At 40.4% G+C, this 25,427-nt stretch overlaps 1 protein-coding gene across 1 annotated transcript in view; it reads right to left on the bottom strand.

Moving 5' to 3' along the window:
- The window catches only part of LOC149441986 (GDP-mannose 4,6 dehydratase-like), a gene marked incomplete at its 3' end in the record, with an annotated part of 354,452 nt that overhangs the window by 220,030 nt on the left and 108,995 nt on the right, over positions 1 to 25,427 (bottom strand). Inside the window, exon 5 of the mRNA XM_089656671.1 lies at positions 23,938 to 24,047. Coding sequence (XP_089512797.1) covers positions 23,938 to 24,047 — 110 coding nt within the window. The remainder of the gene's footprint in view (positions 1 to 23,937; positions 24,048 to 25,427) is intronic.

The raw sequence follows: 25,427 nt of genomic DNA, 5'->3' as shown, positions 1-25,427 counted from the left end.
CCCTCCCTCCTAGATTGTAAGCTCGAAAGAGTAGGGCCCTCTTACCCCTTGTGTTGCTGTTTGATGTTACTCTACTGTTTCATGTATTGTCCCCCCCTCTATTGTACAGCGCTGAGCAAACCCTTTGGCGCTATATAAACTCGATAAATAAATAAATAAATCTTATGTACATAGTCAACCCTACTTATCCAGGCTTTTTTTTTTTGTATTTCCTGCTCTTGCCAAAATTTAGGTATCAACCCCTTTGCAGCATTTATCAGATGAAACAAGTTCTTATATTTTTCTACTGTAGTCTCAGTTTTATGGAATAAGCATGTGCCTGGATCTGCATGGATCTTTCGGGACCTCAACCCCGTTATCTCCAGAATTGGATAAAATTATTTCTTCCCTATACTCCTGAATTTTAGGGCACTCCCACCATATATGTGCCATTTGTCCCACATCCTCTCCAACATAAATGTGATTTATCTATTTGTTGTTTATGTGCCACACTTGGTGTAATATACCACCTAGCCAAAACAATTTTAATTAATTTCCACCACCCTCATATCTACCGCTCCGTGTACTAATCTAAATATTTTCTGTTGCTCATCGAATGTTTTTCCCAAAAGTTCCCTTTCCCATTTTTCCATGTACAAAGGTGGGGCAACCCCCCAACATTGCGATAAGAATCTTAATCTTGGAAGTACCAGGTTTCCATGTTTTATTTGTATTAAAAGGTTGCTCTAGTAAATTTAAATCCATCACTAGTCTTAAGGTCTTAGGGAGCGCACCAACAAAATGTTTTAGCTGGAGATATCTCCACTCGATTAACGAGGAAAGCCCCTCTTTTTTTTTTTTTTTTTAACTCCTGAAAGGAGCAATATATCACTGCTTCATACTTTCAACCTCAATTTCTTTTGTTTTACAAATAAACCTTTATAGCATGATGACAGATTCCTAGACCTAGGTGATTTATAGAGAACAGAAACCGTCTTCCCTTGAGGACCATTTCATCTGACTGAAATCTCTAATGGAACAGTCTATGAAAAACTTTGCTCCTTTACCACATTCACTTGTTATACATAAATTCCAGGTTGAGCTACTGAGCTCTGTGAACAACAGCTTTAATAAGAGGTAGTAGAGAAAGGCATACAAAAAGATAAAAGCCCTACCTCCTGACTAGAAACTACATATTATACAGATTTATCCAACCTAAATATGCAGTTTTTTTTAATCCTTGGAAATGGCAGACTGGACACAAACACAGAAAACCTAACAGGCTAAAACTAAAATCTAATTTTGGATGCCAAAACAATGTAAAGTTAAACAATTAATACAAGTTAGGTTTGACTCAACAAATTTGCTGAAGTATTTCAGCAGACTAGAACAAATGGAATGTAGATAATTTAAGCCACCCTTTAGCAATGCTGCCATCAGCCAATGTGCAACTATATCACATGTTTCTAGTCTTCTAGCACAGTACAGAACAGATAGGATATTCATACAATGGCCACATGATGTCTAGTCATTACTGGATAAATTATATTTAATTATTACAACAATATTTGCTTTCATTACTCAGTGTAATAAAGATAAAGCATGCACTAATTAGAAGATGGATGGCTCAGGGTACACCAGGGATTGCTTTGTGTGGTCTGATAATAGGCTGCAAACCACAAACTCCACCTAAACCTTAATAAAACAATTGTTTCACACACAATTACTTAGCATATATTAGCCTTTATGAATAAGTGGCAATAAGACATCAATTTACACAGCTCCATAACGCCACCTATATGGTCCAAGAAGTAGTAACATTCTCAGATATTTATAAAAGTACATTTATTCCACATTTAAAAAAAAAAAAAAAAAAAAAAAAAAAAAACACAGCCAGTGAAAATCTGCCGGCTTTTTCAGAATTTGCACACTGTCAATGGATGGGAAGTGCCACTTAATGGTTTCTCAACCCCCTTGCAGGTCTGAGGTCCTAATAAAGCGTGGATGTAAAGAACCACCCTGCCCTACCAAAAAATACCACAAAAATTACAGTCATCATAATATGTAATAAGCACAGTAACTGAAGCTTCTTTCCCACAAAAGATCTGATTACTTATACATAATCTTCAAAATATTTTAATGTATCTTGGTATGTATTTTTTTGACAGCTGGTTGCCTAGGATAAAACACATTTTTACCACCTTAAGAATATATCAACCTGAGAATGGACATATAAATCAAATCCCACAAAGCCAACTGTGTGAACACATCCAAGCCTCCTACCCTTTTGTTCAAAGTGGGAAAATTAGTCCTTACTTAAAAAAGGATAATAGCCAATATATCCTGAAATACTCATTTGCCCCATTTGTAGAAAAGGCAGGGACTTGGATGGGTTCACAGTTTGCTATATGGGATCTGATATTAGGATATGTCCATTGGCAGGTTGATACAAACTGTGTCAAGGTGGTACAAAATGTGTATTTATACCAGGAACCTAGTTGTTCAGAAAGTTTTAATGTAAAATGGCATTGGTTTTCAAGATTTGGTAAAAAAAAAAAATAATATAAATATATATATATATATATATATATATATATATATATATATATATATATATATATATATATATATATATATATGTATATATATATAAATAAAATAAACCACCTCGTGTGGGGGGGGGGGGGGAGCTCCAGTTATTTTACTACGTCTCAGGGAGAGGAAGAGAGAGGGAGGGAGAGGGAGAGGGAGAGGGGGGGGAGGGGGGAGAGAGGGGGGAAGAGAGAGAGAGAGGGGGGAAGAGAGAGAGAGAGGGGGGAAGAGAGAGAGAGAGGGGGGAAGAGAGAGAGAGAGGGGGGAAGAGAGAGAGAGAGGGGGGAAGAGAGAGAGAGGGGGGAAGAGAGAGAGAGAGGGGGGAAGAGAGAGAGAGAGGGGGGAAGAGAGAGAGAGAGGGGGGAGGGGGGGAGGGGAGAGAGAGGGGGAGGGGAGAGAGAGGGGGGGGAAGGGGGGGAAGAGGGGAGGGGGGGGGAGAGGAGAGGGGGGAGCGAGAGAGCGAGAGGGGGGGGAAGAGAGAGCGAGAGGGGGGGGAAGAGAGAGCGAGAGGGGGGGGAAGAGAGAGCGAGAGGGGGGGGGAAGAGAGAGCGAGAGGGGGGGGGAAGAGAGAGCGAGAGGGGGGGGGAAGAGAGAGCGAGAGGGGGGGGAAGAGAGAGCGAGAGGGGGGAGAGCAAGAGGGGGGAGAGCGAGAGGGGGGAGAGCGAGAGGGGGGAGAGCGAGAGGGGGAGAGCGAGAGGGGGAGAGGGGAGAGAGGGGGGGAGGGGGGAGAGAGAGGGGGGGGAAGAGAGAGGGGGGGAAGAGAGAGGGGGGGAAGAGAGAGAGGGGGGAAGAGAGAGAGGGGGGAAGAGAGGGAGAGGAGAGAGGGGGGGAGAGGAGAGAGGGGGGGAGAGGAGAGAGGGAGGAGGGAGAGAATATAGTTATATTCTATCTCGCTATATAAGCAAACAGTTTTTATGGATTTTCAGTCTTTGTAATTCAGTAGTAATGTCTCAATCCACGGAAGACAATGAATATGTTTAAAGGGAGAATAACTTCAAACCCCCCCCCCCATAAAGAGTACAGGCACCCCCTTCAATTTGTGTCTCCTTGGCCTGCCATCTGTTTAGGAGGTGCCTGTGCACTACCAACTGGGGTTATGTGCACCCATAAACACAGACAGCAAGACTCCATAAAACAACCCCAAGCATTTGATATACTGTAATATTTTAAAAAGCTGACTTCACAGAACTTCCCCTGAATATACAGTGTAATTCATTTGAATTTTACCAAAAGCTGAAGGCAAAACCTTTTTTTTCACATCCGTTACTTCAATACTCCCCTGATGTGAATGAGCTACTGTTTTAGACTTTTCTGCACAGACAGATGAATACAGGTTCCTACTCTCCCAAACCACACCCCTAAGAATGGTTAAAACTACTCAGTGCCTTGTCTGTTCCACCAATCGCCATCAGCATGAAGTCATGGTCCTGAGGATTGCTATTTTAAGACACTCATAAGTAGAAATCAGATTGCCTTCTCCCACATTGCGTCAACAAGGCTGCAGTAAGCCAGTCTGTGTAGCATCTCTCTGAGTCACAGTGCTTACTATTTATGATTCAGTACAAGCTCTTCTGACAGTCCTTCCCAGACTGTGTGTTCATTCCAAGAACCAATTTCATCTTCATTGGTTTCCTTCAGGAAACCAGACCAACTTCCTATTATTTTATTTTCCTTGCTTTCTGCACAGCCCACATAAAACTGACTGGAAGTGAGAGTGATAGAAAACGTTATTCTGCACAAATAAATGCCAAAATAAACACACACAAAGAAAAAAAGGCTACATACGTCATCTGTGTACAGTGTTCAAAACGTATCACTTGAGCTTTTCTTTAATCTGACATTGTCAAAACAGTAACTTTATTAAACAGCATTCTTGAAGAAAACTATTTATCCCAACAACGGTATGAGAAAGCAGCAAAAGGAGTGAGGGGAAGATTAAAAAACATGCCATTTCTCTGCGTGTACATAATTTGTACAGCTACAGTTGTGATCCGAGTCACCAGCCTCAATTCTAAACACATTGCCAGATTATGGGGATTATAAAGCAAGGCAGTCAATCTATATGCAGTAAACGTCTAAGTATGAAAATACAAGTGGTGCCCCTCAATCTTATTAAAAACAGTTACATTTCTCTGGAGGTATTGAAAAAAAAAAAAAACATTGTTGAAACTGACAAATCCCCAAATTCCCCAAGAAGCTCTGAGTAAAATATTCTTGAGCATTGCCAAGAGTCGGGATTCTTTCACAGATGCTGTAAAAGAAGACGACTTGTTGAGTTCATACTGTCATGCAGGGCTTGTGGAGCCAATGTTATGAGTCAGTAAAAGATGTTACCACTGGACAGCCTGTCAAGTAAATGTTGCCCAATTCCTAATTTGAATGGGCACAGAAGGTATTTATGTAGAAATATAATGTCCTCATTGTGGTTTCAAAATTACGCTGCACATTTTGCCACCACTCATCCCACAATTTTTGAGCATTGCAAAGTTCCAGCTCAGCAACAACAGTGAATATACAGTGCCTTGAAAAAGTATTCATACCCCTTGACATTTTCCACATCTTGTCATGTTACAACCAAAAACAAATTTTATTAGGATTTTATGTGATAGACCAACACAAAGTGGCACATAATTGTGAAGTGGAAGGAAAATAATGGTTTTCAAAATTTATTTCAAAAATAAATATTTGAAAAGTGGCGTACATTTGTATTCAGCCCCCGAGTCAATACTTTGTAGAACCAACTTTCGGTGCCATTACAGCTGCAAGTCTTTTTGGGGATGTCTCTACCAGCTTAGCATATCTAGAGAAAGCAAAATGTTTGCCCATTCTTTGCAAAATACTTCAAAGCCAAGTCAGATTGGATGGAGAGCATCTGTAAACAGCAATTTTCAAGTTTAGCCACAAATTCGCAGTTGGATTTAGGACTGTACTTTTACAGGGCCATTCTAACACATGAATATGCATTGATCTAAACCATTTCATTGTAGCTCTCGTATGTTTAGGGTCGTTGTCCTGCTGGAAAGTGAACCTCCGTCCCAGTCTCAAGTGTTTTGCAGACTAACAGGTTGTCTTTGAAGATTGCCCTGTATTTGGCTCCATCCATCTTGCCATCAACTCTGACCAGCTTCGCTGTCCCTGCCGAAGAAAAGCATCCCCACGACATGATGCTACCACCATGTTTCACAGTGGGGTAGGTGTGTTCAGGGTGATGTGCAGGGTTAGTTTTTCTGCGACACATAGTTTGCTTTTAGGCCATAAAGTGACATTTTGGTCTCATCTGACCAGAACACCACCTTCCACATGTTTGCTGCCCCCACCCCACGGCTACTCGCAAACTGCAAACGGGACTTATTGCTTTCTTTCAACAATGGCTTTCTTCTTGCCATTCTTCGATAAAGATTTGTGGAGTGCATGACTAATAGTTGTCATGTGGACAGATTCCCCCACCTGAGCTATGGATCTCTGCAGCTGCTCCAGTTCCCATGGGCGTCTTGGCTGCTTCTCTGATTATTACTCTTCTTGCCCAGCCTGTCAGTTTACTTTTTTTTTTTTTTAAATGTATTTTTTAATATAACCTAACCTGGTTTTAAACTTCTCCACAACTTTATCTCTGACCTCTCTGGTGTGTTCCTTGGCCTTCATGATGCAGTTTGTTCACTAATGTTTTCTAATGTTTTCTAACAACCCTCTGAGGGATTCACAGAACAGCTGTATTTATACTGAGATTAAATTACACACAGGTGGACTATTTACTAATTAGGCGACTTCTGAAAGCAATTGGTTCTACTAGATTTTAGTTAGGGGTATCAGAGTAAAGGGGGCTGAATACAAATGCACGACACACTTTTCAGCTATTTGTAAAAAATGTATTATGTGCCACTTTGTATTTCATTGGGATTTTATGCGATTGACCAACACATTCAAGTTTTTGGTTGTAAAATGACAATTTGGAAAATTTCAAGGGGTATGAATAATTTTTCAAGGCGCGGTACACTCATCGGCCACTTTATTTAGGTACACCTTGCTAGTACCAGGTTTGACCCCCTTTTGCCTTCAGAACTGCCTTAATTCTTCGTGGCAGAGATTCAACAAGGTGTTGGACACATTCCTCAGAGATTTTAGGACGAGATATTGACATGATGGCATCACACAGTTGCTGCAGATTTGTAGGCTTCACATATATGATGAGAATCTCCCATTCCCCCGCATCCCAAAAGGTGCTTTTTTGGATTGAGATCTGGAGACTGTGGAGGCCAATGAAGCACGGTTAACTCGTCATGTTCAAGAGACCAGTCTGACATGATTTGTGCTTTGTGACATGGTGCATTATCCTGCTGGAAGCAGCCATCAGAAGATGGGTAACACTGTAGTCCTAAAGCAGTGTTTCTCAACTCCAGTCCTCATGGACCCCCAACAGGTCATGTTTTCAGGATTTCCATTATTTTGCACAGGTGATTTGATCAGTTTCACTGCCTTAGTAATTACCACAGCTGTTTCATCTGAGGGAAATCCTGAAAACATGACCTGTTGGGGGTCCATGAGGACTGGAGTTGAGAAACACTGTCCTAAAGGGATGGACATGGTCACCAACAATACTCATGTAGGCAATGGCATTTAAATGATCCTCAATTGGTACTAAAGGGGCCCAACGTGTGCCAAGAAAATATCCCCCATGCCATTATACCACCACCAGCCTAAACGGTTGATACAAGGCACAATGGATCCATGCTTTTTATACAAATTCTGACCCTACTATCTGAAAGTCGCAGCTGAAATAGATTTATCAGACCATGCAACATTTTCTAATCTTCTATTGTCCAATTTTGGTGAGCCTGTGCGAATTGCAACCTCTGTTTCCTGTTCTTAACTGACAGAACTGGTGTGGTCTTCTGCTGCTGTAGCCCATCTGCTTCAAGGTTCAACATGTTGTGCATTCAGAGATGGTATTCACCATACTTTGGATGTAACGTGTGGTTATTTGAGTTACTGTTGCCTATCATCTCAAACCAGTCTGCCCATTCTCCTGATATCAACAAGGAATTTTCATCCACACAACTACCACTCACTGGATACTTTTGCTTTTTTTGGACCATTCTCTGTAAACCCTAGAGATGGTTGTGTGAAAATCCCAGTAAATCAACAGCTTCTGAAATACTCAAACCAGCCCATCTGGCACCAACAACCATGCCACGTACAAAGTCACTCAAATCCCCTTGCTTCCCTATTCTGATGCTCTGTTTGAACTTCAGCAAGTCATCTTCACTACGTTTAGATGCCTGAATGCTTTGAGTTGCTGCCATGCGATTGGCTGATTAGCAATTTGTGTTACCAAGCAATTGAACAGGTGTACCTAATAAATACACAAATCCATATACTACATACACCCACTATATTGCCAAACGTATTAGGACGCCTGCCTTTGCACGCAGATGAACTTTAATGGCATCCCAGTTTTAGTCCGTAGGGTTCAACGTTGAGTTGGCCCCGCCCTTTGCAGCTATAAAACAGCTTCAACTATTGTGGGAAAGCTGTCCACAAGGTTTAGGAGTGTGTCTATAGAAAAGTTTGACCATTCTTCCAGAAGATCATTTGTGAGCTCAGGATGTCATAAGAAGGCCTGGCTCATAGTCTCTGCTCCAATTCATCCCAAAGGTGTTCTGTTGGGTTGAGGTTAGGATTCTGCAGGCCAGTCAAGTTTCTCCACCCCAAACTCGCTCATCCATGTCTTTATGGACCTTGCTTTGTGCACTGGTGCATAGTAATGTTGGAACAGGAAGGCGCCATCCCCAAACTGTTCCCACAAATTTTGGGAGAATGAAATTGTACAAAATGTCTTGGTATGCTGACACTTCCCTTCACTGGAACAGGTCAAGCACAACCCCTGAAAAACAACCCAACACCAGAATCCCCTCTCCACTAAACTTTACACGTGCCACATGCAGTTAAGCAATAACATTCTCCTGGCAATCGCCGGACCCAGACACGTCTGTCAGATTACAAGCAGAGAAGCATGAATTGTCACTCCAGAGAACACGTCTCCACTGCTCTAGAGTCCAGTGGCGGCATGCTTCACACAACTGCATCTGACACTTTGCATTGCACTTGGTGATTAAGGCTTGGATGCAGCTGCTCGGCCATGGAAACCCATTCCATGAAGCTCTATATGCACTGTTGTGCTAATCTGAAGGCAACACGAAGTTTGGAGGTCTTTAGCTATGGACTATGCAGACTTCTGCACACTGCGCTTCAGCATGCGCCAGCTATATCTATATATATATCTATCTATATATATATATATCTATATATATCTATCTCTCATACACACACACACACTAAATAAACTTAAAAATCTGGGTTCTGTATGATACAAAATGGGACCAAATTTTCTCAACAAAGCACATTGAAGACAAGTAGGAGTGTTTTAAAGGACATTAAAAAGACATTTGCCAGTTCCTTCAATTTGGGTAACAAATATAAAAGAGCCAAAATTAAATCAAGGTGGCTATTTTCTGGGGGTTAAAAAAAAAAAAAAAATGAAAAAAAAAAGTATATAAAAATTACCTGTAAAAAAGATAACTGATGGAAGGGTCATCATTAGCCTTCAGGACTGCAAGGAATGCAACAAAAAATGCAAAGTGTGCAATCACAGCAGCCAAATAGACTACAAAAAAATCTATTACTTCAGAAAGTAAAAAACCAGAAAAAATTATTGAAATCTAGCAATAGTAAAAAGGTAGAGCACCTAAGCCTGATAAATGTGCAGGGGAGGTTGGTTACAAGTAACAGGGTAAAGAGAGATGTATTAAATACATACAGTAGTTTTCAATTTATACATAAGACACAGAAATCCAAACTCAAGAAGAATAGAAAAATGGAGTATGAACACATCTCCAGAACCAAAATCCCCCTCCCCTCTGACCCCACCCCCAATTCCTCAAAGAGCTTAGCCAAGTTCTAGCCAGGCCATTGTTATTTTTAAGGAGACCTTGTTAACTGGAATTTACCAACCAAATGTGGTACCAATATTAAAAATAAAAAATGGTCTGTAAGTTACTAGGTATGCATCTTAATCAACCTTACATCAACGGCATTCAAGGTACAGAAAAATGCAAAGGGACTATTTTCAAGAATTTGCCTGTGATAATTGTATCATAAGCAACCAACCCTTTTAACATTCCATGAAGTAGTGAGCAGTAGATTAGATCGATTGAGGCCAGTGGACATAGTTTAAATACACTTTGCTAAAACATTCAATACAATTCCCCACAAATGCTTAGTTTGAAAGTAAAGGTCCATTGGCATTGAAGAAATTGTATGGCTCACAGATAGAAATTTGGTTACAGGAATGTGTAACGGAGAGTAGTGGTTAATTGCTTTTTCTGCATGATCTAAGGTAGTGAGCAGAGTGCCCCAGGGTTTGGTCCTGTGACCAATTCCGTTTGTCTTGATTATAAATTATCTAAATGTGAGAATAAAATAGCTGAATGGCAGTGTTTGCTGATGATACCAAACTACACATCGCAATAAATTCACAACAGAATATAGAAGCTCTACAAGACCTTGACAAAATTGAGGGGATGAACAGCTTCATTGCAAATACAGTTCCGTACTGAACAATGTAAAAAGGTATGCACTTGGGAGCTAAATATGTATGCAAGCTAAGTATTATGAGGTTCTCTGCTAGGGGAGTCTGGGGGGGGGGGGGGGGGAAGGGGATGATAAAGGGGTCTTTAGAGATCATAGGGTCAACATTAGTATGAAATGCTAGGTTGCCGCTAGCAAAGCAAGTATACCATTATATTGCCTTAAAAAGGTGTTTACGCAAGAGATAAAATTCTACCCCTTTACAAAACATGGATTCAGACTCCATCTTGAGTATGCTGTTCAGTTTTGGGCACCAACCCTCAATATGCCTTTGAACCAGAGGGAGTTCAGAGAATGGCAACAAAATTAGTGTGGGGGGGGGGGGTTGTAGTTTGAGAATCTCAGTTATAAGGAAAGATCAAAGAAATTAAAAATTCTCCTTGAAATAGAGGCACTTAAGAGAATATGATAGAATTAAACAAATGTATCAATGGTGAATGCAGTGTTGGAAATAAACTGGGTAATCTAAGGACTGAAGGTGGCAAGTGGCCACAATATGAAGGTAAACAAGAAGCGATTTAATTTTAAACTGCATAAGGTTCTTTACTTTTACTACAAAGCAGTAAAAATATGGAACTCCCTTCCATAGCTAGGGGTATCAGTTGAGGGTTTCTAAAGTTTTGTTTTTTTCCCCCCAGGATACAGGAATCTATAGTGATGTAGTGACGTGTACAGAAAAATATACGTTCAACTGGATGAACCTGCGTCATTTTCAACCTTACAAACATGTCTAGATATGTAAAAGGCTAGGGGTCTCCAAGGATCTTCAAATGCCACTAACTACCCATTTCCTCAAAATATATTACACTGTGCTTTGCATGGTACAATGAATCATTAATAGCAGTTCCTCTTCCCTTAGGAGGCCACAACTCAATGTTACAACTCCCACAGGCTCAGTCTGGGTGGAACCCTATGAACAGACTTCTGTTTTTGAAGAGTGGGAGGAAACTGGAGCACCCAGTGGAAAGAAGGTTGCGCCTAAGCATTATTTGCACCATAAGTTACTACTTAATCCAAAAATTAATTCTAGTTTGATATTGAATTGTAGTTAAGGAGTCTCCTATTCTGCTCTATGTAGGCAACATACATTAAGAAATAAATAGTGGGAAAGCACTGGTAGGGGTTTCAGGCAATGGACTACAAAATGGCGTTTTACTGTAAGCAAACATTGCTTCTTTCATCTGGAAAGTCAAAATATAATACATATGGCAGACATTCCATTTTGGGTGTCTTCTTAAAGAAACTTAAAGTCGAGTTCCACTCACCTGTCAAAAAATAAGTCAGCAGCAACAAAAACTGTAGCTGCTGACTTTTAAAAAAAACAGACACTTACCTGTCCCTTGGTCCCGTGGTGTCCCCCCCCCCGCAACCAGTTTCACCAGCCATCCTGAATTCCAGGAGGCCGGCATCTTCAGTGTGGGCACCCGGCTGTGATAGCTTGCGGCTTCACAGCCGGGTACCCACTGCACATGCGCGAGTAGCGCTGCGCTTCATGAATGATCCTGTAGTCATCTGGGACCTGTCATGTGTGTCCCAAAAGACTACAGGAAGGGAGGGAGGGAGGACACCTTCTGTTTCCAATCGCCTAGACGATCGGACCGGAAATGGGAGTAGGTACCTGTCAAATTCGGTGCCAATCCTTAATGGGGAGCAGAGGAGCAGTCCTTAAAGAACTTCCCCTTTTGGGTGGAGCTCCGCTTTGAAAAAGTCATTAATACATTTTGTTAAGAGATCTTAAAGAGTGCCTTAAGGCTTTATTTCTTTTAAGACTTGCATAAACTAGTGAGGGGAAGAGACCAAGGTCAGGTCTGTTGGTTCTGATTGTTCTGATCCCTACTGCGGGCAAATCCAAGTTGCTTCAAGAACAGGGATAGGAGGGAAATTACAACACTTGCTCCAATGACAACTGATCAAGAGGAGATTTCTTTGCATTGGAAAGATACCCTCATTTATTCTACGGGACAAAAAGTGAAGGGAAATTTCCCTAGTGAGACACAGATGGCAAAAGAAAAAAAAACAAACAAACCTGAGTGGTTTTAACACTCTTCTACTATGACAATTTCCATATGAATTACAGCTTTGTCAGTATATTAAATTGATGTCCTCTGTTCTTAGAAACTATTCCTACATTTTGATGTTGCTTCTTCTCTTCTGGGCTACCCCCATCCATTCTGACTAGATGGCTAGATAGACTGACCGCTGGGAAATACCAACAAACAAATGTACACAGCAATGGTAATAAAACTAGGATAATTGGATAAGACAGACTGAGGGCTATAGAGTGGGGAGGAGGGGGGGGATGACAGTCACAGAGGGGGGTCATAAAACTGTTAGATAATGAGAAAGAAAACCCAAGTCTAAATGTAGGCCATTATCATTTGTGTCAAACAGAGCTATCATTCTTCGTTCAAATGTTTTTTTCCTGAATAGTTATGAAATTTCCTTTAAGAAGACTCTGAGATCTTCCATAGTATGGTCCAGTTGTGAGAAAGGATGTCCCACAGGTGTGCAGAATTCATCTTTATGCTTGATGGTGTGTTTGTGTAAATCCATCCTTGTTCGCAACTTGTGTCCTCTTTCACCAACGTAAGATCCTTTGCTACATCTTTGGCATTAGATGGAGTACACATTACTGGAGGTGCAGTTGTATGATCCTGTTACACTGAAGGTCCCTTCAGTGTGCTACACTTTTAGATGGATGTTGAAATATTTCTTTCATTCTGTTTCATGCCCTATTATGATGGGTTGTAAATCTTTGATCATCTTTCTTATCCCTTCTAGTGTTGGGTTGTATGTAGTTACTAGGAGGTACAGGGTTATTTTTTCTCTTTGTATTGAAGTAGATTTTCTCTTCGGGTTTTCAGGGCTGTGTTTATGCTGGTGTTGATAGTTTTGACCTTGTAACGCTTCTTATGGAAGGAGTCTGCTAGTCTTCTGAGATATTTATCTCGGACTTCTGGGTCTGAGCAAATTCTTGGTATCTGATGGCCTGTCTGTGTATGATGGCCCATTTAGTGTGTTGGGGATTGTGGAGATGGTTATTATACAGGATTAATATAGCTCCAACAGTTTGCGCAGCACTTTACAAAATGAAGGTAGACATTACAGTTACAATACAACTTGGTACAAGAGGAAACAGAGGGCTCTGCTCGTTAGAGCTTACAATCGAAGAGGATTTGCACCTGTCAGTGGGTACCTTTATATTGAAGTGAGAAGCTTGTCATCACTGTAGTGTCTAGGAAGTTAATGTGTGCTTGAATAATCCCATTTTTAGTTTGCGTGATGGCTGAAAAGCGTTGATCAAAATGGTTTTAGATTTTTTTTGCCTTCTGTCCATATGATGAAAATACAAAGATATAGCAATAGTATCTGTATGGCTTTTGCTGCATACTCTTCAGGGATATGTCCTCCAGGTCAGCCATAAATAAGTTTGCATGTTGGGGTGCCATTTTACTTCCCATAGCAGTACCCATACACTGAACATAGAAGTCTTAATCTTTTTATTTGTTTAATTGTCTTTTTGAGAATGTTTGTTTGTATCTTAAAGAGACATCAAAAACAAGCTCATACAAGATACAAGAAAGAAGGTAGGACAAACATAAAAAGCTGTATTCCCAAGTTCCAATTCTATTATGTCTAAAATTAGGAGCAGAAGGAAAGGAGGAATTTTACTTCCCATTGCAGTACCCATACACTGAAGATAGATGTCATTATTGAAAGCAAAGTAGTTGTATGCAACATCCTCAGCAGTGTATTTGTGGTTTGGTGAGGATGATAATAATCTGACATGCAATCCACTCATCCTTGTGAGGGATATTACTATTCAGAGATTCTACAACCGTAGTGACTAGAAGTGTAAATGATCTAATTTGGTGGTTGGGCAGAATGTGAGGCCTTTGGAAAGTTTATGATTTGACAAATTAATGGATTCTAAGTTCCTGTTATATCCACATTTTTCAGTCAGGTTGGTTTGTACATGAGAGATACTTGGTATTCTGGTTTGGATTCCAGCCCACTGATAGCAGGAAGTATAGTTGTTGAGTTTTCGGTTTAAGTTGTATCCAAAAGGTCTGCTCCTGGTGCAGCCTCTGGAGTTTTTTTGCTCTTTATTCATGGCAAGTTTTTGCAGTCTTTGTAAATTTTCCATGTCATTCTTAATTTGGTTGATGCTGGTAGCGGCCAATGATGTTAGGGTTTAAACACCGACTGCTTTTGTTTCCCGATAGTTACCCTTTTACCATACAGTTTGTAAAGAAGGTTGTTATTGAATCTTTAACTAGTACGTATGCAAAGTCCTTCTGCATAAGGAAAGTTAAGTGTGGCTGCAAAAGGATTTTTAATCTGGAGACCTTGGAGGTACGAGATTCCTCTTTTTGCATCTTGAGAGAAAGAGGATTGCTTCAAAAAGGTTAACGGTTTAAATGGTGAACAGACGTACTTCACACATACATCTTTTAACTAAACTAGGCTGATAAGTTGATAGCCACTATGTTAAGAATATTTTCATCACCACACTACTCTTCCCAATACCCTTGTCATGTTTACACCTTTTCCTATTCTACACATGCATCCATTTTAGCTGGTTAGTCCATAATGCTATTACATAATCTTCTGTAACACTATTCTAATAGAAGAATCCAGTGTAGACTCCTGTATCCAAGTTGGTGGCACTGGGGACTCACAGCGGCAAAGCCAAAATGAAGCCATTTCAGCAGGGACCAGCCAAATTGCCATCCATGTAAGGGCGTATAGGTTGTAAAAACGTTGATTGATAGATGTGTGTACAATCAGAATGTCAGGTTTTACCAGAGCAATTATAGCCAGCAACACGAATCATTGTGTTCTGTCAGCAGGAAAGAACTGTCTGCAGGAAGACAGAACTGGACTTAAGGCACTGGTGAGTACTGGATTTTTAAAAGTCAGTATCTACAGGATTTGTAGTTGCTGACTTGAAAACAAAAAATCGGTGTAAAGCCATAAACTTTTTTTTCCCCCATGTGTATTTCAATGCATTTTCATGGCAAAACAATGGGATGCAAAGTAACAAGAATGTTGATACATAAGAAAGCTATGAAGCATAGGCGTGAAAAAGAGCAAAAGAAAAGAAATGGATTCATACTTATTGTTACAGTATTATTCAACCCTTCAATACACATTAGGAGCAGTTCGTCAACATCAATTTTATGCTCCTTTGGTTATTCTATCTCATAAGTTTCTCCTCCTGTTCAATTCAGAAAAATCCTTATGTATTAGATCTTACTAATTGCTTTCTTCATGGTTTTCCCAATAAGCACCCAGTTGAAACTCAAAGTTCTTGCTGCCGAAAACCAGTGGTATGATTGGGGGGGGGGGGGCACTAACCTGTGCAATCTCTAAAAACTGACACTGACATTTAATAGGCCTTAAATAAAATAAGGTGTGTGCAGAAGTGACAAAAATAATACAAGGTCTTATCTTTAGTGGTGTCAAATTAACGCATGGTGCTTAGAAATAATTCCAAAAAGTATCTGAAAAGACCTGTAGGTTTACTATATGCAGCAAATGTACATCAACGGTTTTATTTGGAGGAAGTGTAAGGTCCCATTAAAACATTAACTCAACCAGATCCACCAAATACAGTACTCCATTGTCTACATTTGTCCCAAGGCTGTATCACAATAAATTTAATAACTTGTTTCTCACAGATACTCAAGGTGTTTGTTTCATTGCATTAAACCTTAATTTACAGCATTACAACATTAGATAACATTAGAAGTTAGTCGAGCACAACTTGCTGTTCAAGGTCAGAAATCAGGAAACTGCCTGGTAATCAATTCCTAGTAGTTGAGCAAACAAAATACAATTTTTTAGTATGAACATTACTGCGACTTTTAGAATAAGGATTGAAATGATCGATCCTTACCACATTGTACAAACCTATTTACAGTCACTCTTTGCAGATGGTCAAGCACACAAGACAGGAAAGCTCAACTTTAATTGAGCTCCAAAGGTCCAATACAGGAACGACGAATAACTTGACCACAGAGGAATAGAGTCAAATTGTGAGACCATCTTGTATACAAATTGGGCAATGAGCAATGGCAATATGAGGACTTATTGGTGGCTGTAGTTTGCAAAACAGGCAAGTTGTTTACTGCAGAAAAGACATACTAGGGTTTATTTACAAAAGCTGGTTCACGCAGAATCTCATGCACTCCTGCATAGAAACCAATCAGCTTACAGGTTTTATTGCTAATGCTTAATTGAACAAGCTGGGTTAGAAGCAGATTGGATACTATGCAGATAGCAGATGATCCCAGAGCAGTCACCTCCATGGAGCAAGTTACCTGTGATAGGACTCGAGCACAGCTAAGGTGAGCGGTATCTGTCATGGACGGCTCTGGGATCATCTACTACCTGCATAGTTGGCTATTAGAATATGCTGGGTGCGGACAGGCTGGAAATCAGACTTTGGACTGAACAGGGAGTACCGGCAACCCTGTGTAGCTCTTTAGGTCAATCAGTTGCTCACGTGATCTATGTAGGCTGGATTGGAGACAGTTTGAGGTTGCTGCATTGGTACAGATACCGGCTGAATCTCAGCCCCAGTTGCTACACTACACACTTGGCATAGCTGCTATTAGGGCCAACACTGCTGGACATTTGTTTCATTTACACTACTTTGGACTGTTCTATTTTGCCACTATACCACCAGAGCAGAATAATCTATATCTAGCAGTGGTCATGAGCCACTGATTACACAATTTGTATCATTGTGTGCATTTCAATTGCCGTCCATTAGGCTCATCCATCCATTTGGGACCATGGGGTCACAGCACCTCCAGCCATACAGTTATTAATGCCTTTTAAGATCATCACTGCTTTTTGGCATAAACTGGTTTAGGACTGTTCTCTGTGCTCCATGGACTGTTATGTACTCTGTATTCACAGGTGTTCCAGTTCCAGGCTCCACATGATATTTTCTATCTAGTTGATTTAGGATTACATCAGGGAGGATTTAGAGGTGGTTAAGCTCCTCCCACTTGGATTTGGAGGGGTGTCGGTGGGTTTCCCTTTACAGGAGGGGTTATTTGGTGTAGTCATCTTATTGGGGGTGGGGCTTGGCAGGGAGGTTTTGTAGTATAGGTATAGGTGTATCAGCCTATTTAAGGCACAGGTGTCAAACTGGTGGCCCTCCAGCTGTTGCCAAACTACAAGTCCCATGAGGCATTTCAAGATTGACAGTTACAAGCATAAGTCCCAAAGGCAGAGGAATGATGGGACTTGTTTTTTCGACAGCTGGAGGGCTGTCAGTTTGACACCCTTGATTTAAGGGATCTGGGTCATTGACTCGTGATTCTTTTACTTTGTCCTTTTGCAATAAATTTATAAGTATTCGCCAACTGGGTGTGTAGCCCATTTTGTTTTGCATAGTCTGTTTTGGTAGCACCCCGCCTGTCTTTGTGACTGCACCTCTTTTTTCTACAATTGAGTGGGCTCCCCAGACCATATTGTTTTTAATGCTAGCAAACCTATTTTAAAATGTACACTGAACTGCATATAAAAACGGCTCAGGTTACATTCTTAGCATGCTTTGATGCTGGGTAGATTTAACTCCTTTGCAGTTCCCATGTCATCCTGGTCACTCATGGTAGCCGAAAATGCTGAATTTGGAAGATTAGTGGGCAAATATGCCTGCTATCCAAAACTGAAGGGAAAATAAGTACACGCAGTGTTAACTCAAGACCCGATTAACCACTTCTTGATTGCTCTATAGCCAAATGATGGCTACAGAGTGGTCATCCAGTTCTGGGAGGGCGTCATGACGTCCTCCCAGACTGTGCCCCCAACGACGCACACCCGACGCTGTGTCCTTTGGACACAGGTGATCACATGACATGGTAAGAGGCCAATTACAGCAGACTTTTACCACGTGATCAGCTTTATCCAATCACAGCTGATCACCATGTAAATACATTTGCCAGTTCGTTATCGGCAGTACTTTCCTCAAGCGGTCACAGCTAGAGGAAAGTACTGCCTATAACCAGCAACTGTCAAAAGAGACATCTGAACTGATAATCAGGGCACAGATTATCAGCGCAGCCCCAAAAGTGTCAATCTGTGCTGCCGGGTAGTGCTGCCTCACCAGTGCCGCCTCATCAATTCACATTAGTGAAAGAGAAAAATTACCAGTTTGCAAAATTTTATAATAGAAACAAAAGAAACTTCCAAACTTTTTGGACTTTCATTTAGAGTCCAAAAAAAAAAAAAAACACATTGGTGAATACCACCAAAGGAAAGCTCTATTTGTGTTTAAAAAAATTATAAACATTTTATATGGTTACAGTGTTGCATAACTGCGCAATTGTTATTCAAAATGCGACAGCGCTGAAAGCTGAAAATTGGCCTGGGAGGAAGGGGGTAAAAGTGTCTAGTAGGCAAGTGGTTAATTGTGCTAGCTCCAAAACTACTTTAAAGCGTATCCTACAACATCTTCCTGAGTACAAACTTTGTAGTCACTAGACCAGTATAAAAAAAAAAAAAAAAAAAAAAAAAAAAAAACCACAAATTAACAGTCTGTTAATGAATGAATAAGACATCTAAAAGGGAAACTGAAGCCAAATAATTCAGTTTTAAGTAGCACATCAATGTATAATCAGTGAACAAAAACATTAGTTATTCCTTTGTTGAGCTCCATCATCTTACCACCTGTCATACAGCATAGAGAAGGTGAAACCAGGCTAGAAATTACAGCCCACTTGTAAAAGGCACTGTTGCCAGTCCTGTAATAGTTTGTCATTACCCTTTATATATGTCACCTGCCAGATGATGTGGCTAAATATACCCAAAAAGTCAAAATCTGCACATGAGTAGCAGTGCTGTTGAGTCTGCATGTTTAAGGAAATTAAGCTTTAAAATTTTAAACACCTGAATGAAGCTTATGAAGATACCACTAGGTTTAGGCTGGAGGAATTGGAATGTTCCCTTTGAAAGCTGTTAACCACAGTTTAAGCCCCAGGCTAATTCTGATATTCCTCTCATAAATGTAAAAATCAGCATTTTTTTTTCTACTAGAAAATTACTTAGAACCCCCAAATAAATATTTTTTAAGCAGAGGCTCTAGAGAATAAAGTGATGGGTGTTGCAATTTTTTTACGCCACACAGTATTTGAACAGCAGTTTGTTTTTTTAAACTTTTTTTGGGAAAAAATATACTTTAAGTGCACACAAATACTATAAAACACCCATTTTGTCATCAAAATATAAAAAGGATATTACGCTGAGTAAATAGAAACCAACCGCATCATGCTTTCAAACTGCGCACACTCATTGAATGACGACACAGGTCACAACTTTACATGTATACAGGAGGTCTGGTAATAGAATTATTGCTCTCACTCCGACGCTTGCAGTAATATCACAGAGCAATCAGTGTTTTACATATTTACACTGTACCTTTACTTTTCTTTAAATCACTTTTATTGCCATCACTATGGAGGAATAACATCCCTTATGATAGCATAGGCCATGACAGTTCCTCTTTATAGAGAGATTTGGGGTCTATGAAACCCCAACTTTCCTCTGGCCTCCAGAGCAGCAGATAAAGACCTAGATTAGTTTGATTTTCTGCTACACCAGCTGGTAATGGCTTGTAAACAAAAGGAACCAAAATCAGAAGTGACTCGCTTCTGGTTTCTGACGTCACACAGTGGAAGGAACAAGATCAGTTTTTCTCCCTGTGCTTGGGGAAGCCAATTCTTCTGGTGGCATCCTTACCGGGCTCCGATCACTTGGGAGAGCCTGGTAAATGCAGTGGCGGTAAAAGGAACGGGTTTAAAAAGGTCTATGAACCAGACTCAAATCCCATGAGTCACTGAGGACTGGACAGGAGATAAACAGGACAGAAACCTAGTCTTCAATAGTGCTGAGAGACAAATGCTGGTCCAGACCTAGCTACAGGAAGCAGGGTTCCTCCTACGGAAACATTCCTAGGGTATAAAACCCAAAGACCCATACCAAAACTAGGTAAGCCTTCTGAGCATGCCCTTGACCCTCAGAATCTGGACTTCAGCCATGCTGTTAAGGACAATGACCATGAATGAGGATGGTAAACCAGTCCTCGGGACAGAAGATCCAGATCTGGCAGAGCCCACAGATTATCCACCAGCTGACTTAGAGTGGCATGCAACACCTGCCTAGGCCAGTTCAGAGCACAGAGGATCACTAGAATGCCATCCATCTCAAAACTGCAAACCAGAAGCGGAAAGCCATAGATCAGCTTATATTGATTCCATTACATCACCAGACCATACACTGCTTCTGCAAGAGGATACCTGCATCTAGAGACAAACCTGCCTAAACTTGTAGAACCTGGAGGCCAGATGTCTACATTTGGGGTACCCAACTGTGGAATATCAGAAGAACTTCTTGTAAGCATTTTCAGATATTAGCAGGAACCTTCCTCATGCCCAGTGGGCCTTCGAACCTCAGATTGCTGAAAGAAGTAGCTGTCTCAAAAACATTAAATTTTCCAAACAACCACAGTCTACAGGCCTAGTTGCAGGCCACACCTAAACCATATGTATGCAGACTACTTGTGGTCCTGTAAGATTTTCTTTTCCCTGATAAAACCTGCCATGTCTTACCCTCTTAAATTTCGGCATAGTAAAACTGGTTACATACTGTGCAGTATGAGCCTGTACAATATTTCTGGCTGTTGTCACAGAAAGAATATACTTTCATTTTAATCACTTGATTAAAGCCTGGCTGGTCCTCACTCTTACAATTTCAGGCTGGTAAAAGGGTTGGCATACTATTCATTGAGCCTGTACAATATTTTTGGCTCTGAAATAAGCAAATTTTTGTTATTTCAAGATTTATGTCAGATTTTGAGCAATAAGACACAGTTTGACAAAGTAAAGGAATAGCAATCACCTTGTTGAGGCAGAACACTGCTGGATCCACAATGGGAATAGATCATGGGTACAAGACATGAATAAATGCAAATAAGCCAGCAACTGGGTCATTTGGGCCAGAATGTCCTGCATAGCTGTATTAAAAAACCTAAGCCAAAAAAGGAGAAGGATGAAGCCGCAGCCACACCCAACAGAGCTAAGAAAAATGGATAACCAGATAGACTCTAGGAGCAGAGGGCAACTCATCTATAGGCTGCAGATATCACCAGTGGGCATTCTGCAAACTAAATTAGGTTTGTTTTTTTTTGTTTTTGTTTTTTTAACACCGCAGGGCATAAGTAGACGTCAGTGCTCCAAGGACACTCGCAAATAATTGAGGCATCCCAGTAGTAGGAGGATTTATACTGAGCTAGCCAACATATTGCCTGTCAGTGTCCAAACCTTCGGTAGGTGGCAGTATACAGTGAATATAAAAAGTCTACACACCCTGTTAAAATGTCAGGTTTCTGTGATGTAAAAAAAAAAAGAAGACAAAGCTAATTTCAGAACTTTTTCCACCTTTAAATGTGACCTATAAACTTTACAACTCAATTGAAAAACAAACTGAAATCTTTTAGGTGGAGGGAAGTAGCTGTGTTCAGAATTAGGCAATCACATTCAAAATCATGATAAATAGTTAGTACACACATCATTTAAAGTGCCTCTGATTAACCCCAAATAAACTTCAGCTGTTCTAGTAGGTCTTCACTGACATTTTCTTAGTCGCATCCAAAAGCCATGGTCCTCAGAGAGCTTCCAAAGCATCAGAAGAACCTCATTGTTAAAAGGTATCAGTCAGGAGAAGGGTACAAAAGAATTTCCAAGGCATTAGATATACCATGGAACACAGTCATTATCAAATGGAAAAAATATGGTGCAACAGTGACATTACCAAGAACTGGATTTCTCTCCAAAATTGATGAAAGACAAGAAGAAAACTGATCTGGGAGGCTGTCAAGGGGCCTACAGCAACAATAAAGGAGCTGCATGAATATCTGGCAAGTGCTGGCTGTGAGGTACATGTGACAATCTCCCGTATTCTTCATATGTCTGGGCTATGAGGTATAGTGGCAAGATGGAAGCCTTTTCTTATGAAGAAAAACATCCAAGCCCAGCCTAAATTTTGCAAAAACACATCTGAAGTCTGCCATAAGTATGTGGGAAAATGTGTTATGGTTTGATGAAACCAAGGTTGAACTTTTTGGCCATAATTCCAAATGATAGGTTTTGTGCAAAAATACTGCACATCACCAAAAGAACACCATACCCACAGTGAAGCATGGTGGTGGTAGCATCATGCCTTTAGGCTGTTTTTCTTCAGCTGGAACTGGGGCCTTAGTCATGGTAGAGGGAATTATGAACAGTTCCAAATACCAGTCAATATTGGCACAAAACCTTCAGGCTTCTGATGTCATACTGAAAGATGAAGTTCCTCTTCATGTTCAGCTTTCTAACGACCCAAAGCATACATCCAAATCAACAAAGGAATGGCTTCACCAGAAGAAGATAAACGTTTTGGAATGGCCCAGCCAGAGCCCAGACCTGAATCTGATATCCAATCGAAAATCTGTGGGGTGATCTGAAGAGGACTGTGCACAAGAAATGCTCTTGCAATCTGACAGATTCAGAATGTTTTTGAAAGGAAGAGTAGGCAAATATTGCCAAGTCAAGATGTGCCATGCTGATAGACTCATACCCAAAAAGAATGAGCGCTGTAATAAAATCCAAAGGTTTTCAACAAAGGATTAGTTTAAGGGTGTGCACACTTCTGCAATCATATTTTAGTTTTTTAATTTTACTTCCCTCCACCTAAAAAATTTCAGTTTGTTGTTCAACGGAGTTGTACAGTTTATACGTTACATTAAAAGGTGGAAAAGTTCTGAAATTATTTATTTATCTTTGTCTCATTTTTTTTACATCACAGAAACCTGACATTTTAACAGGGGTGTGTAGACTTTTTATATCCACTGTAGGTGAAAGACATCTTGTGTGCCTTAAAAGTGTTACTAAATGCATGACCCTGCATTCACTATATCTGGTCTCCCACAATACACAGAACATGGAAATGCAATTATTATAGTAAATATAAACTGCTAAATACTCTCATCAGCAATATAGATCAGCCTTGTGACGTCCATCAGTGTCCAGCCAAGCACTGGTTAAAGCTTGTAAGGGAAGTTTTAAATCTCCTATGAGGCTGTATGAACCCCTGACCCTCTTTCTGGACAGTACTGATTGGCCCTATGCTGATCACATATGCACTCTCCTAAAGTGGGAAAAAAAACCTAGCTAAACACACAAAACTGAGCATGTGCAGAGTGCCTCCTTGGGCTCTGTACAATCAGATGGATTGGGGACTGTGGAAGGGGAGGATCAGAAAAGACAGGATCAAAACAGCCTTTTTACACAATGCGGAGGATTAACCCCTAAGGTTTCACAGTGAGTATAACAAGCATGCTTTACTGCATATACAGACAACTGATTTTCCAGTTGTGGGTTTAGTAACACTTTAATGGACAAAAAAAAATTTTTTAAATAAAAATAATTCAGACAGATATTTTGGTTTCCTTTATATTTAAAAAATTTTTTATTTAGATCTACAAAACAAAATGCCTACTGACTTGTGTTAAAGTGTATGGCAATGTGATGGAGCTTTGAGAGGGCTGATCACAGAATTCACTCCAGCTCCAAGCTCAAGAGCTTGACTCCATTCTGATTGACGTTCCACTGCAGTATAAAATATATATAAAATGAAAATAAGCAAGTGCAACATAAGGAAATGCCTTACCTTTACATGGCTCTGAGCTCCAAGATTATAGATTTCAGTAGGTTTGACATCATTAATTATTTTGACCAAACAGGTACTGTCAGTGAGATCTCCATAGTGTAGTTTCATATCTTTGAAAGAAAAGTAAAATAATATCAGCCTGTGTATTTCAATGCAATACCTCATACTGAACACGACAAAGGAGCTCCTTGTATTTTTGAGTCCCTAGATAATGATTAGTAGTGTAAGAAAATGTGTTCAATAGTAATCCTTTCAATAAAAATCGATTACAGGAAAATATATGTGTGTAGGTTAAAGACAATCATCTTGTGAAAATTGTTCATTTTGGCGCATGAGACAAGCAAATAGAGTATAGGATTACATGATTGCCAGACGTTGGCAGAACAGTATAAAATGGGGGGAACTAATGGCCCCAATTAGCTACTGGTGGTTACCTACTTTATTGACACCATGGAGCCAGTTTGCTGTTCACTTTGTATGGTGCATTTTGAGAAAACTACATTATGTAGTATAATACACAGTGAATAAAAAAAGTATCCCCACAGTATTTTCCAAATGAAATAAAGGACAAGAATTCCATGACCATTTAAAAGCATGCAAGTAATTCTACACAGCTCACTTTTTTCTTGGCTTAGAGCACCTTGTGAAATTCTGGAGGGGATTGTCTTAGTAAGTGAAGAGACAACACCAAAACTAAACTAATCAATTTATCTAACAAGTTCCTCTTGTGAAACAAACCTAACCAACCACACCCAAGTAAGGGCAAACAGCTAAACAAGTTGGCAGGAATTAAACGAGACAGAAAGGTTTGCTAGTATGGTAGACAAGACTTTATTTAAAGGATACGTTCACCTTTTAGGGAAAAACAGGATTTTCTGCTACTAACCGTAAGATCTCTCAGTTCGACAGTCAAAGAACCTCTGAATCTTGACCAAATGGTTTATAACGTCAAGAACACAGCACTGCCCATGGGCAGTCCCCTCTGGAGTGGGTGCTGTGTTTGTCAATGAACTCTAAGAAAGGGATATTACATTGAATAGCAAAAAAAACATATGTCCCAAAGCAGTGCCTCAATGTGGGGTGGGCAAACCAAAAAACTAGTGCAAACATGCCAGCCACCCAAGCAACCCCTAAAGGGGCAAATAAGCAACCTTAAAAACAGCAGCCTGCAAAACCTTGTGGTCAAAACAAGCATCCAAAGATGAAAACACTTTTTTTTTTTTTTTTTTTTACAAAGTTGAAGTGGGACAACTAGGTAGCTGCCTTGCAAACCTGAGACACAGATATCTGGAGCCAAACAACACAGAAGGCACTGAAAGGCTGTTAGGCCTTTCCTTGGGTCATCCATGAGCAGAAAAAGAATCTGGCCTCTGGCAGGAGGCCACAACGGACAGGTACACACAAATCCCTTGGACCACATCCAGGGAGTGCAATGCAACCTCCTTAGGATGGGATCGCCATGAGCACAAGGAAGGCAGGACAATTTTCTC

Source organism: Staurois parvus, unplaced genomic scaffold (assembly GCF_062004578.1).
Source record: "Staurois parvus isolate SC_StPar_1 unplaced genomic scaffold, SC_StPar_1.0 ptg000928l, whole genome shotgun sequence".
Lineage (NCBI taxonomy): Eukaryota > Metazoa > Chordata > Amphibia > Anura > Ranidae > Staurois > Staurois parvus.
This window is presented reverse-complemented; position numbering and strand designations above follow the sequence as displayed.